A 15,147-nucleotide genomic window follows, 5' to 3' on the forward strand; every position below is an offset into this window, starting at 1 on the left:
GAATCTGGCCCACAGACTCTGCAGCCTTCTAATTTCTCTCACTGAGCAATGCTGACTAAAAAGGAACACTACCAGGTCAAATACGGTCCAAAATATACGTTTTGTGAGTTCAAGTCTTTACACAACCTTAGACCAACAGAAATGTTTCCAAGATTTAATACAAACATTTTCACTGGACTTTAAAAGTAAAACACCATTCACCCTCTGTACCATTTGTATGCCAAACATTGCAGGGCCTGGCTAGTGGAATGTGAAACTGACTAGAAACTGACCCAATACAAAGCGTGAAAATGACTAGTCAAAACTGACCCTTGCAATCCAGGGAAGTTAGGAGGTTAAATACCTTTGAGGATCTAGGCCAGGGTGTTTAAAGTTAAAGCCCCATATATGGTCACCTTAAGCAGTGTTGCCAACTCTTGCAATAACCTTGATATTTGGTGTTTTACTTAAAGCCCAGTGCTGTCAACTGAGAAAGTGAGAATCTCAGCTTTCATTATTTAAAAGAAGTAGTTTCTAGTCTTCCTGGTTGTAGAGAAAAGCCTGAAAACATGCCTCAAGTGAAACCCTAAAGGTTCAGCAACTAGAAAGCAAATGGAAAGATAACCCCCCATTTTCTTATTCATTTAATCATTTTTCAGCCAATGATATGATTTTTTTGAGGCCTGCCGTGATTTTTGAATGCCTGGGGTTGGCAATCCTGCAAAAGTGGCCCAGTTTTCCAGAGGCACTGAGAACCCGCAGCTCCCATTGTCTGCAGTCGGATCTGAGGGCACTCAGCATCCTTGAAGCTCATGTTGCCATTCTTTAAGTGATTATACATGGGGCCAAACACGAATAATAATGAAATACCTAGCTCTTACCTAGTGCTTTTCATTAATAGACCCCCAAAGTGCTTTCCAAAGGGATGGCATCTCATTATCCTCGATTTACAGATGTGGAAACTGAGTCACAGAGAGGGGACGTGACCTGCCTAAGGTCATCCACCAGACTAGTGGCTGTGCCAGGAATACAACCTGCCTCCCATTAGCCCCCCACCTCCTCCGCTTTGGAAATTTAGACCTATTTTCACTGTCCATGCTGAGTGAAATGCAAAAAGGAAAACAGAATAAAGAGTGAAAAATACACTTTAAAAACATTTTTCTGTTTAATCGTCTAGTCTCTCATTATGCCTAATAGAGAAGGAAGTTTTCTGCAGGATTTTTAAACCCGCCAGTGTGCCTTGTGTGTTAACTGAAGCTGCAAAGGGAAACTTGATGGAATGATAGCTCCTTGTATCTGGGCATCTTCATATTCCCAGGCCTCAAGCCGTCTCAGCACATTCCATATTCAGTTTGAGTTTTTGTCTATGCCACTATCATTAACGGCACGTCAGCATTTCCAGTCAAAACCTCTAGTTTGGGGGATTTTAAGTAGGCCATAAGAATGTGTCCTGGCTGAAATTTGGCATGGGGAAATTCTCAGTACAGCAGGGAATTATGCCTGGCTTGTAAAACATTATAGACAAAGTTCAGTCTATACATAGAGACTGAAGTTCTATGTACACAAAAGAAAGGAAAAAAATGACAAACAAACCCTAAAAGTTATTTCTTAATTCATAAACTATTATAATTTAAAATTAATGGAACATTTATCTTATCGTGGAATAACTTTTTTTTTTTTAATAATACTTCTTCTCTAGCACTTTTCATTAGTAGATCTCAAAGTGCTTCACAAAGGAGGTCACTGTCTTTATCCCCATTTTAGAGATGGGGAAACTGAGGCACAGAGCGGGCAAGTGACTTGCACAAGGTCACCCAGCAGGCTGGGGGATGCACTGAAAACAGAGCCCAGGTCCCCCGAGTTCCAGTCCTGTGCTCTATCCTCTCGAGCATGGCCTCGCATCTGACACAGCAGCGGCAGCATTCCTTATATTAACACACACAAAACCTTCATTCCATGACAGGTGAGGTCACAGCAAGGTGCCCCCCACCGACCCTAAATCTTCAAAGCCTAGCACGAAGAAGCTACGGGCAAAGTCCCCTGCATTTCTTGCCCCCTTCACAATGCCTACAGCGCTGTCAATGATACTCCACCAAGCTTTTGGGTCCATCTCCAACAGGCATTGAAAAGCAGCACGGGTCTTATCCTCCAACAGACTCTCTAACCTCATACCTTACCACGGCCTTTGCACGCTATTGTATCAAGAGGCTGGCACATCCGGCTGGCATGCAGCAGCCCACACCTTTCCCTCGAACGGGTCATCCCGAGTGCATCAGAAATGACACAGAATGTTCTTCACCACCTCAAGAATATAGTCCCCTGGGGTGGAGTGTGGCAGACATTGGGAGCCAGTAACTATAGACATGGGTGTTTTTGCAGCCTCCCACCCCAAACCCCTTTTAAAAACAGTGACGTGAAATCCCCATGAAACGACAGGAGGCAGTTTTAGGCTTGCAGGGTGCAAGTCATTACCCAAGCAGGGATTTACCCGTTACCAGGCCTTTAACTACATCTCCTGTAAAAGTGCCCTAGGATCTGTAATGCATGGATCTTAGTTTGACATCTAAGATGAGAGATGCAGTACATTTCTTCCCCACTATCCCCCTTAGAAATGTGCTAAGGGATTATCTGGTGTTGACTCTGCAAGGGCCTGGTCCCGTTTATCTTGCTAATGTGTGTGGTGCCCTTGAGTTCATCAGCTCAACTCACTCGAGTATGTGTGGGGGGACACATAAAAGGTCTAACACAATGCCCAGTGGAACGACTGCCACTGACGTCAGTGAGGTTAAGATCTGGCCCTAATTCAACAGGCTGTGACCTAGGAGTCAATAACCTGTGAGGTAAAATGCCTGCAGCTGTATAGGCCTTGACATGAGATCAGCTGCAGCTGAGCACAAATAAAGCCAAGCATCAGGCCAGACGTGCAACCCTCGCTTTGCATCGCTTGCCTTCTTTGCCTGCAACTCTGACCCTCGCAGGGGTAACACACTTAGCACCCACAAGCTGCACACTTAAAAACCTGGCAGCTTGCAATGCAAATCCTGTGCCATGTCCCCCTCCCCATCATGGCTGAAACGATGTCGGGTTTATTTCAACCCAACAACATTTAGCCCCTTCTGAACTTCCCAAAGCCCCAGTGGTGAATAGGGATTAGCTGGGGGTCAATACGCATGCGCTTAGGGTGCTCTGCACTGATCTTTAGGGTAATTCCAACACCAGGAGGATGCGAGGTCATTGCACGTCACTCTAATACAGCTTGACAAGTCTCCCTGCCAGTAATGCTGCTCTGGATGCTGGCCTTAATCCCTGTCTAGATACAGCTGTCACCACCATCAAGATAAAGCCTCTGGTTAAGAGATCCCCTTCCAACATCAGGGTTGGGAAGAAGAAAACGGGAAGGACCACACAGAAGGAATCATGGGGCAAAGTGAGGGGGCAGAAAGCCTGGCTGAGAACTCTCAGATTACATTTGATATGAAAGGTACATTTTAAAAATAGTTTATAAAGGGCTAATAAATGATGAGTTGGTGTTTTAACAAATGGTTAATCAACTGCTATAGACCCAGTCGATTCTGTAACAAGTGATTAACTATTTATTCAAACATTTATTCATCATTTATTAACGCTTTATAAACTATTTTTGAAAGGTACCCTTCAAATAAAGTATGGTCATCTTACGAATTCTGGGGTGCTGTTAATGATCCATGTTTAAGGAAATGTTTATTTTTAAACCTCTCTTTTTTCTAAGAAAAATAAAGGGAACTAAAACTCAAACCAGCCCTTGCAACATCCTCCCGGCAACTACATGCAGGGTTAGATACCAATGTCTTGAAATCCCCCTGTTCAGCCCCAGACTTGACTTACTGCCACATTTCCCACCAGTGAGCAGAGAGCAAACTGATGAAATGATCATGAAATCTTCTTGCCACGCTCTTTAAGAGTAAACTTGAAAAAGTGCAGCAGACTTTGAGTTGAAAGAGACTTAAAAAATATATATATATGTACAAGTTTCTCCCCCAGTAATAAACAAACATTCCGGTACTTTAAACAGTTGCCTATTTATAAAGGAAACATGCATAAAGCCCAGAGTGGAAAATTTTTTTGACTTCAGAATGCAGCTTGGATTTTAGTTGCCAGTTTGCTCAGCTGGCCTTTTTGTTGAATGCATAACAAAGGAGTCCTGAACTCCGCTCTCCTCTAACCACCAGAATACGCTCCCTTTAAGCGGGGGGTCCTACAATCCAATTCCCCTGATCTAAGCAGCAGAACATACAGCCTCGAAAAACAGGCGTTCTGACTTCCGCTCTTTTGGTCTAACCCCCGATTACAACACCCCATCCCCGAGGTGGGAACAGAACCCAGGAGTCCTACTTCCCAGAGCCCCGCTCTAACTACTAGACATCATTGCCCAGATCCAGGACTCAAATCCAGGAGTCCTGACTCCTAGAGCTCTGCTCTCACCACCAGACAACATTCCCCCTGCCCCGACACATACCCTCTTTGTGTCCCCTGAGATTAATATCCATAATAACCAAAAAGAAAAGGAGTACTTGTGGCACCTTAGAGACTAACCAATTTATTTGAGCATGAGCTTTCGTGAGCTACAGCTCACTTCATCAGATGAACATCTGATGAACATCAACATCTGATGAAGTGAGCTGTAGCTCACGAAAGCTCATGCTCAAATAAATTGGTTAGTCTCTAAGGTGCCACAAGTACTCCTTTTCTTTTTGCGAATACAGACTAACACGGCTGTTCCTCTGAAACCTGTCATAATAACCAAGACGCTTTCCCACCTCTGCCTCCCCCAGAGACACAGGGGCGAGGGATGGGGTACACGACTCCAGTTTCGGGGCGAGGGAAGCGGATTAGCCGAATCCCAGGTTCTTGTGCAGCAAGTCAGCAATGCTTGGAGTGTCTCCTTGGTTGCCTAGTGAGCTTCACACACACAAACCAGCCAGCATGCCATGCCACTTCTCTGGGTAACCACAGCAACCAAGGCTCCAGCTCCAGGACACACACACAGAGATCTGTTGCATGAAGCTGAGATTCTTTTAAAGTCCCCCCCCCTTTTCTTCTTCAGGTTTAAGGAGCCTTTTGCACCTTGAAACAGGAATGAAACAGCAATAAGAAACCAGAACAAACTCACTGAAACCAGAGGTGGCTGCAAGACCCTGCCACGCGTTCTCTGGACATGGCCAGATGCGCAAAGCTCGTTCATCTTTAAACCAGTTCTTTAAAAGTCCCCCCGCTTTGCACGAGGAAGGAGTTTTCGGGGGTGGGGGGGGGGAAGGGAGGTTAATGAGGCATTTTTACAGTCTCGCTTCGGATTAAATCGCAGCCCTAGATTCGCTGGTGAACTTTCGAGCATCCTCCCACGGCAAACGCACATGGAATTTGCAGCGGGGCAGGCAGCGGGGACTGCCGGAGAGGGGGGCTGAGCCCCGGCCCCCTGCTCGCCTCGCACTCAGCTGGGCTCTCACCTGGGCAGCCGGCGGTTCGAGTCCTCCTTTCTCCGGGCCAAGCAAAGTTTCGCCCACTCTCCCCTCCTCAGTCCATTTCCTGGAGTCACAGACTGCGAACAATAGTCCCCAGCCTGAGAGCGGCAGCTGGGAGGGGCGGGGCCTCAGACCTCATTAGCATAATCACAGGCCGGCCTCCCCATCCTGGCGGCTGGAGGTGGGAACCTCCGCTCCCATTCGCATGCTGCAGCCGACGTCCCGCGCGAGGAGCGAAAGGGCGGGATTTTGCCCTGTATTTGCATGGCCCATCACAGGGTGTCCAATCAGAGGGCGGAGGGGCGGGGTTCTCTTCCCTATTTGCATAATACATGGCATGTCTCCAATCAGAGATTGGCAAGGGCGGGGTTCCAGGCTATTTAGCATAATACAACCCATACCTCCCGTCCGAGCTGCTGGGCTGGTATTATCTTAATGAGGGACCGCAAGCCTCTACAGCGCCCTGGGATTGGGCAGCAAGAGAGAAGGGGCGGGGCCGAGATTCAGCCCTCCCCCCCCCATTCAGCTGGACCTACCTGCAGCCACCCTAGAGCCCCGACCCACCCTAGACCCGAACTTCCCTCCTGCAGCGGGGAGGGGGGGGGCGTGCAGGCAGCAATTCCCCCTGCTTCTTGGCGGGTTTGAAACCCCCCCCTCCCTAGCCTAGCCAGCTCATCTATTTTAGGGGTTTATAGGGCCGCCCATCACTGCGGCGTCTGAGCCTTTTCCAGGTTAAATCAACAGCAGCGGCAGAGTCTCTCATGGACTTCAGGGGGTCTGTCAAGGTTCCTTCCCCACTCTGAACTCTAGGGTACAGATGTAAGGACGTGCATGGAAACCTCCTAAGCTTACTTTTACCAGCTTAGGTTAAAACTTCCCCAAGGTACAAACTATTTTACTCTTGGACTTCCACTGCCACCACCAAACTTTATCTGGGTTCCTGAAAGAAGGTAGTTTGGAAACATCTTTCCCCCCAAAATCCTCCCAATCCTTGCACCCCACTTCCTGGGGAAGGTTTGGTAAAAATCCCCACCAATTTGCATAGGTGATCACAAACCCAACCCCTTGGATCTTAGAACAATGAAAAAAAGCATTCAGTTTCCTTACAAGAAGACTTTTAACAGAAGTAAAAAGAATCATCTCTGTAAAATCAGGATGGTAAATACCTTACAGGGTAATTAGATTCAAAACATAGAGAATCCCTCTTGGCAAAACCTTAAGTTACAAAAAAGACACCCAGACAGGAATATTCATTCTATTCAGCACAGCTGTTTTCTCAGCCATTTAAAGAAATCATCACCTAACACATACCTAGCTAGATTACTTACTAAGTTCTAAGACGCCATTCATGTTCTGTCCCCGGCAAAAGCATCATACAAACAGACACAGACCCTTTATTTTTCCCCCTCCTCCCAGCTTTTGAAAGTATCTTGTCTCCTCATTGGTTATTTTGGTCAGGTGCCAGCGAGGTTACCTTTAGCTTCTTAACCCTTTACAGGTGAGAGGATTTTTCCTCTGGCCAGGAGGGATTTTAAAGGGGTTTACCCTTCCCTTTATATTTATGACAGGGTCTCTGGCTCGACTCCCCTCCCTGAGTCAAAGCTCTCCTTGGGAGACAGGTTTTTGGGGCGGGTTATTGGGGGGGTGGTGGTTAGGAATAGAAGAGGATGTTCGTATTGTGTGTCACTTACGGTGGAAAGGCTCTGTCCAACAGGAAGGTTTTGCAGCGTTTCCTAAAGATGGTCAAGCTCTGGATCGGCCAGATCCTCTCGGGAAGTTTGTCCGTAGGCGGATCCCCAGGGTACAGAATGCTCTGTCCCCAGCTCTCCCGTGCTTTGTCCTGGGATTTGGCTAGGCATTGTCCCAAAGGAGCGCCACTGTCTCACCCCCTCCTCCCTACTGCCCCCTTTCTTCTCTGCTTCCTCTCCATCTATCCCCCTTCCTCCCGCCACCACCTGAGCTGGAGGAGAATCCCCACTTGCTTTTATCAGGACAGGGCCTATGGCACACAGCTGAGTTGTTCTGATTTCAGCCAGTAGAGGGGACGGACGGACACACACACACAAAGTTCATTACCACAGAAACTGTTCACTGTACAAGGTGAGTCGCTCGCACAGTTTGGTTTCCTCCCCAGTGTTTTGTCTGAGTTACATTTAGCACAATGAAAAGGAGGACTTGTGGCACCTTAGAGACGAACGAATTTATTTGAGCATAAGCTTTCGTGAGCTACAGCTCACTTCATCGGATGCTCACGAAAGCTCATGCTCAAATAAATTGGTTAGTCTCTAAGGTGCCACAAGTACTCCTTTTCTTTTTGCGAATACAGACTAACACGGCTGCTACTCTGAAACCTGTCATTTAGCATGTTTCCCAATCTCTTCTCCGCGGAGCACTTGCTGGCAGTCCATGGGGCTGGCTTGCTTCATTTCCAGCTGCTTCGACCCGGGCCCACTAAAGCATGAACGACATCTAAAAATGCATCACTTTCCCAGTATTGCTTTTCCACCTCCGCACTCGCAGCCAGAGGGCTGCTGTGGGCTCATGAATAGGAGAGGAGCTCGTCTGCACAATGGTGAATGGGCGGGGAGACAATCTCTCTAGGAAGATATGGCCCGCTCGGTGGAAAAGTTGAAGAGCCCTTGATATAGGAAGGGGTGAATGAATCACAGTTGTGGGAGGCAATGCTTTGCATGTACCTCAGTGTCAGGGCCTCAGCTCAAAGCGCCCTGGGGCTGTGGATACACACCAACCTCAACGCTAGCCCAGCCAGTGGAGGGCATTATGGTTAGGAGCAGAACCGGTGACTACTTTTGGTTTCCAAAACAAACGCATGGTGCTTACCAGGTGATCTTACTCCCCCTTCCCATGAGCAGCGCTCGCACCTTCCAGCCAGCAGAAGGTGCATGGCAGACATGCCAAAAACGCAGAAATTGGGCTTGTTTTTGGCTTAATTGGCTTGTGAGTTGCTTGTTGGCTAGTTTTTTGGCTTGTAGCTTGTTGAGCTTGTAGCTTGTTGCTTCTTTTTGTTATCAGCTGCTGGCAAGCTGGCAAGGGGGGGTAATGGGGGTAAGGGAGGGGAGAGAGTCAGGGGTGCACAGCAAGCCCACTGCAGTCCCAGACTGCAGGCCGGGGGAATCTAGTCACATAGAGTCTTGGGGTTCTTAGGGATTGGCTTGTTTTGCCCTCCTTTTGAAATGGGATTAGCTTGATTTTTGGCTTATTGTGAAAGCCGCGGTGCTTACTTAGCGCATGAAAGGTGGCCACTGTGGTGCATTGATCCTAAGCGATTGATTAGAAAAGGACACATGGCTCCCAGCCCCTGAGTTCAGCAGGGAGGTGGAGAAGAAGAAAATATTTAGCAGACCAGTCAGGTCAGAGTGGCAGAGACAGGGTGCTGTGGCTCCCACCTTGGAAAGGTGCCGATCATTCCTACCTGGCTGTTGTGAGCGATGCATGCTAACAAACAGCGAGTCAGAGAAAGAGAAACTCTCTGAATCGTCAGCAAGGGCCATTAGCCTCTCTCCATCATGTGGCTGGCTGGGCGGGGCTGGGCTGGGCTGTTGGGGGGCGGGGAATCGGGTTCAGATGCCCAAAGGGGCAAGGAAAGTTCTAAGCTCTGCCATGAGATTTCATGTATCCAAAGCTGAATATTAACCAAATCCCTGGGGGCCCCGCATGGGCTGCAACCCTCCCGTTCCGAGATTCCTAAGGCTGCTGTTTGGGCAGGTGCTGCATCCTCAGTTGTCTCCAGGTTCTTGGAGTCAATACCTGGAGCCAGTGCTGGGGACCTTCGCACGGGCAGTTTGGACACCTACTGTCCCACCCGTGAGGGACCCTTGAGGTCAGGGTGGTGGTACATTGACAGGAAAGGCTGTACTGGGCTGCTTGGTCAGTGGATCTGCCAGGGGCTGTCAAACTGGGCAGCCCAGGCCGGTGTCCTAGCTCTGGACTCTTGTCTCTGGGCCATGCGGCACTGGGTCTATTTGTCTATCTCTGAGCTGAGTCCTTGTTTTTAAACGTAAACTTGGCTCCTTGCTGTATTGACTGCACAGGAGACTGGAGCCCTCCGGCTTTCTGTGCAATGGGTACAGGATGGGCAGTGGCAGCAGACGCATCCCCTAGGTGTCTCTGCCCCATGTGCCCAACCACGGACCGAGCGGGAGAGGCTTAGTCTCTGTGGCACTTTTCACCCTTGGCCTCTTTGCTGAGAGTGCCACCAGGGTGCAAATTAGCGAGGACGGGGGGCAGCTGGGGATGGTGTTGGAGTTACGCATGTCTGGTCTGAGAACCAGTAAACTCATTTTGACACAGAGACCCCAACAGCTGCCAGGTGACCCAACGCTTCTACACGTGACGTGCCTTGGCTCTGATTCCTGGGCTGGGGAAGGCACTATCCGATGCCGTCTTTACAGCCGGCTGAACGCTTTCATGTGTTCTTCGAAGGCAGAATCGCTCCAGCAGCTCCCGTCACAGCTCCTCGGCGTTCCCTCCTGCGGTTCTTCTCCTCTGCCCTGCCACCTGAGGTTCTCAGCACGCTGCTGGGGCATGGTCTGCCTGGTGCTGCTCCCTTTCTCTGGTTATCTTTCTGGGAGACACCAGAGGGCACCATGAGACAGGACTTAATCTTCTCCTCGTGATGGCTTGTAAGAACCAGAATCAGGAGCCGCCCATTCAACCAGATCTGGGACTCCTTACAGAGCCCTTCAATCCCCCCCTGCCATCTGCATGGTCCAAGATTGGGTGTGACTTTCCCTCTCCCCACCCCACATAGGCCTGGCCAGAAGTGGAGCGCATGATTGCAGAGGGGGCTAGAGGAAGGGGGGTGTATGTCCCTGTGATGTGCCCCACGTAGGGACGTCCCGGTTTCACTGAAGACTCAGGTTTCATAGATTCATAGTTCTCTCCACAAAGAGCAGCAGCAGCAAAGATCACACTGAAATTTCAACCCACCTTTAGGGGCACAGGCCCCCTGATCAGGACTGGGGCGTGGGGTGACAGCAGTGTCTGCAGCTGGGCCTGGTTATGGGGTCCAGTGAGCAGACTGGAGCTACAGTGTCAGCAACCGGCCTCATCAGGGCGGCCAGTGCAGTCTGAGAGCCACACTATGGGCAGAGTCAGACAGCCCTGGAGCTGTGCGCGGGGCAGCCTATTTCCTGCAGTCCGCCTCCCCTCCGCCGTGGACACCCCAGGGGCCAGGCCGCCAACCGGTCTTAGTAATGTATCCCAGGGAGAAGAGGAGTTTTTGCAGCACTGCCCCCCCGCAATCACGCAGTTCTCACCAGCTGGCAGTGACTCAGGCCCGAGGGATGTAGGTTTCTTCCTGGCTGTTGGCTTAGGGGGAGAGCGCAGCAATGTTCTCACTGGTGGGGAGGGGACTGACCCATCGCCAAAGGGGCCTGCCTGATAGGGTGCTAGGAGAAGCACAAGAATGGGAAAGTCCCTGGCTTGCTCAGGAGTAGGGCAGAGCCTGCGAGGATCTTGCTGGTGTAAGCAGTGTCAGGGTGAGCTCCACCCTGACATCTGGTGGTGAGGTGTGGCAAGTTGTGGAAAAGAACTTCAGGGGCCAATCTCATTTGCATAGGCACACCCACCCCGCCTAGAATGAGGCCATAGCTGCCCAAATGGTCACTTTGGCTGCTGTGGGATCCCCAGTGTCTCTGTTATTGGGGCAGGAAGAATAAATTGTTATTATCCTGATTATGGGAACTGTGCTTGGAACTGTACTTGGCCTTTTGTTATGCTGGAGGGACTCACCATCAACTAAGTAGCACTCGCTAGGCAAGGGTCATGGGTTCCAAAACTGTGAATTGAGAGAGGTTGGGGACAAGTATTAATACTTGGTGGTATGGGCCCCTTGGTGAGGGCCTTATATGCTAATTGTACTTCCTCTTCTCTCTACTGTGGAATATTAGAGCTAATTTTGATTCTGTTAGGAGTCTAGTTACAGGCTGCTGAGCTCACTTTGGGCTAATGGTGCACCAGCCCTGAGGCTTCCCTACTACAAGCTGAATTCACCAAATTGCTGAACTGACTAAGGCCTGAAATCACTGAGTGTTGTGTTAAGCAGTGGGGGAGCCTGAAGATATATTGTGGAGCAGTTTGCGGGACGGCTGGAGTGCCTTGTGGACAGGCTGGTGGAGCAGTTCATGGGAGGGCAGGAGCTGCTGGTGGGAGATGGAGCAGGGCAGTTCGTGGGATGGCGGGAGCTGCTTGTGGGCTGTGGAGCCGTTCGTGGGGCGGCTGGTGGAGCGGAGCGAAGGCCTATGGAGCTGTAGGGTGGCCAGCTTCAGATCGTGTAAGGTGCCTTTTACCCCTGCCCCATCTCCACCCAGGTTGGGAGGTAAAGCTCCGCAGATAAACTTTCGAACTCTGGGGCTGCCCTGACCAGGGACAGAGACTTTTGGGTCATTGGACTTTTGGGACTTTGGGTGATTTGGGGTTGCTGGACTCAAGAACCAAAGGGAAAGGACACGCCCCAATTTGCTTGGGGTGGGTTTTTGCTCATGGGTTGTGTTATGAATCCTGTTGGTGGTGTTTCCCCAACATAATGCCACATTGTTTCTCTCTGTTATTAAAAGGCTTTTTGCTACACTCAGACTAGGTGCTTGCGAGAGGGGAAGCATTGCCTCTGGGAGGCGCCCAGCGGGGGTGGTATATATGTGTCCCAGGTCACTGGTTGGGGGCTCGAGCCGGTTTGCATTCTGTTATTGGAATGGATCCCCTAGATATTGAACCCGGCCCTTGTTGCTGCCAACTCTGACGGGCAGAAGGGTTACGCTGGCTTGCACAACACAACACAGAACAGCAGGAGAGGGAATATGTGTGCAGCACGCATGCCCCCTGTACATGGCCACTTCTGTACTCTGCACTCACACACACACACTGCCTGTGGTACACACCTCCTCTGCACGCAGCACAAACGTGCTCTGCACACACACACGCCCTACCCCCCACACACAGTGCATGCTGCATGTGCTGCAGAATGAACGCCTGGCGGGGGGTGTGCACATGGGTTTCTCTGTTCTCCTCCCCGCACTTTGTGTGTCTTGGCTATTTAAATGCAAGCTCGTTGGGGCAGGGACTCTCTCGCTCTGTGTCTTTGTAGCACCCAGCACAACGGGGCCCTGATCTCGGTTGCAACGCAAACAATAACAACAACTCGTAGGCTGGGGACCCCTGCGCACCAACTGTTGAAACACAGAGAGCAACCACCCCTGCCCAGAGCTGATCGCCACACCTCTGCAGCCGGCCGGGATCAGCAGAGACCCCCACTAGCCAGCCGACTTTTTTTTCGAACCCGTTCGATTTATTGAAAAATTAAAAGCACAAGCTCTGTATATATAAATACACTGACACGGCTGGCGATGTACAAGGCATCCATTACTGTACACGCTGGGACACGGGGCGTGGAGCCTTGATGGGGGCCAGTGTCACGTGCCTGCCACCCAGCTCCCGAGAGAACACATTAAACCAGTGATCACCAAAGAAATCCCTCCTCCGTTCCCCACCCCCCACTTCACTGATGCTATGAGCAGCCCTGGAGTTCCCCGCACATCATGTGTGACATTAACGTTACTGCACGGCAGGGCACCCTGCACCTATGGCCGCACTCCTTGACCCCACCCGATGTCCCAGGCCTGGAGGGATTCTCTGTGCGGAGGAAGGGGGAATAACGGAGGGGAGAGAGACGCCGGGGGGGGGGGAAAGGGCAGGGTGGGGGTGAGCTCTCAAGGATGCGGCTGGCTCCTCTCATCGAGGAGGAGGTGCAGGGAAAGACCATCTGGAATATGGCTTAAACTGGGAAATGAATCTGAACCACTGAAGAGAGACAGAGGCAGGGCAGTGCCCAGAGTAAATGCCCAGGCAGGAGATGCGGGGATCAGCTGGAGGCAGTGTTCTCCTCTCTCCCACACCCTCCGTTGCTTCCTCTCCCTTCCCTACCTTTGCCCCCACCCTACCCACGCTCTCCCGCAGTCCTTCTCAGCGCTGGGGCCTGTCACCGGCACCGCTGCTGTCAGCCCCAGAAGCAAGGCTCCGCGAAGCGCCTGCCTGGGGCTGGCCGCCCATGTTCTGTGCCTGGAACGTGTGTGTGTGTGAACGGGCATATGCAGGACAGGGGACAGCACCAGCTCTGCCGTGGAGGGTGGCTTCTGTGCTGGGGCACGTGGGTGCACGTGTTAACCCGTGTGCCGATCCGCCTGAAGCCCCGTCCAATCCAGCTCCCTCCCTCTTCTGTCCGTTTGGCTTGGGGGCGGCCAAGCCCCCTAAAGTGTGACGTTGAACTCAGTGACTAGGAAATCGATGTGGTCCTTCTCTTTTGTTTTAAAGGCCTCAGCGATGACACGTGCGGCTTCCCGGTGCTCCTTTCCCCGCAGCGTTGTGCCGTTCACCTCCAGGATCACGTGTCCCACCTTCAGCTTCCCGCAGCTGTGGGCAGATCCTCCTCGCTGTGGCAGGGCAGGAACAGACGAGAGGGAAACGCTCACATATATAGCAGCCTTTATCCCCAGATGCTTCAGGGGTCGCTTAGGCCCAGATCCTGAATGGTATTTAAGTGCCTAACTCCCACTGATTTCAATTCAGGCACCTAAATACCTTTGAGGAGCTAGGTCTTAGCCCACTCTGAAATGCAGCCACCTCTGGGGCACAACGGCTGCTTAACAGCTCCATGCAACATTACATAACAGTTTAGGACAACGAGTGAAGAATACTGTATCCAATCAAAAACCAGGGACCTTTAAAGAGGCAGAATGTAATTCCCTGGGTTGTGCTCTGGCCAGTGGAGCTGGGTTAGCCTTAGGTTTACAGAAAATGCCCAGGATGTTGGGACATCAGAGTAGGACACAGGAGACCCAGGGTCAAATCCCAGCTCTAGCCGGCGGCAAATCCCTTCACCTCTCTGTCATCTCCCTCCCTGCGTCTATTCGTTCTGTAAGCTCTTTGAGCAGGACCTGTCTCTCGCTGTGTGTTTGTACAACGCCTGGTGCCATGGGGCTCTGATCTCAGGTGGCCTCTTTTGGCGTTGCTGTAATACAAATGAATGACAATACTAGAGCTGGGGCGTTAGCATTGCGCGGTCTTTGGTTTGCCAGCTCCCCGGTCGCTGTGTTTGCGTTCGTATTTGTTGCGTGCAATACTGTTATTCAGCCGGACTCCCTGATTAGTCTGGACAGGGAGTTCTCTGCCCGTGGCGGTCACCTGAACCATTTGCTTTGCCTTTTGCACATTGCGGTGCCTGGTTGCTCGTCTAGTGTGAGCGCTGCTCCCTCAGCGAACCATCTTTACTGGAGATGCGTGAACAGCGGGTACCCAAGACCCAGCCACGAAGGGCATAGCTTTGCTGGCATTGCTGGAGAGCTGGCACTCAAATGAGTATTATGGCCACCCCAGCAGCTGAGCTGATTGTTTGAGGCGGTTTGCAACTCTGCTGCTTCACTTTTTGAGCAGGGGCAGGGCTGAAGAGTTACAATGAGAGACTCATAGAAGATCAGGGTTGGAGGAGACCTCAGGAGATCATCTAGTCCAGGGGTCTCAAACTCAAATGACCACGAGGGCCACATGAGGACTAATACATTGGCCCGAGGGCCGCACCACTGACCACCACTCCCCCCCGCACCTGCTGCCCGGCCTCGCCCCCACCCCCACTCCACCCCTTCTGTAAGGCCCCACC

At 51.1% G+C, this 15,147-nt stretch overlaps 2 protein-coding genes across 9 annotated transcripts in view; both read right to left on the minus strand.

Moving 5' to 3' along the window:
• The window catches only part of AKNA (AT-hook transcription factor), a 72,149-nt gene extending 66,585 nt beyond the window's left edge, over positions 1 to 5,564 (minus strand). For all 3 annotated transcript variants that reach the window (XM_073313990.1, XM_073313988.1, XM_073313985.1), the window contains exon 1: positions 5,463 to 5,564. The gene's annotated coding sequence lies outside the window, so the exon portion shown is untranslated. The remainder of the gene's footprint in view (positions 1 to 5,462) is intronic.
• Positions 5,565 to 12,778: 7,214 nt separating this feature from the next.
• The window catches only part of WHRN (whirlin), a 113,403-nt gene continuing 111,034 nt past the window's right edge, over positions 12,779 to 15,147 (minus strand). For all 6 annotated transcript variants that reach the window (XM_073314071.1, XM_073314072.1, XM_073314074.1 and 3 more), the window contains one exon: positions 12,779 to 13,924. In XM_073314071.1, coding sequence (XP_073170172.1) covers positions 13,742 to 13,924 — 183 coding nt within the window. In that variant the 3' untranslated portion in view covers positions 12,779 to 13,741. The remainder of the gene's footprint in view (positions 13,925 to 15,147) is intronic.

The sequence above is a fragment of the Lepidochelys kempii genome, chromosome 16 (genome assembly GCF_965140265.1).
Source record: "Lepidochelys kempii isolate rLepKem1 chromosome 16, rLepKem1.hap2, whole genome shotgun sequence".
Classification (NCBI taxonomy): Eukaryota; Metazoa; Chordata; order Testudines; family Cheloniidae; genus Lepidochelys; species Lepidochelys kempii.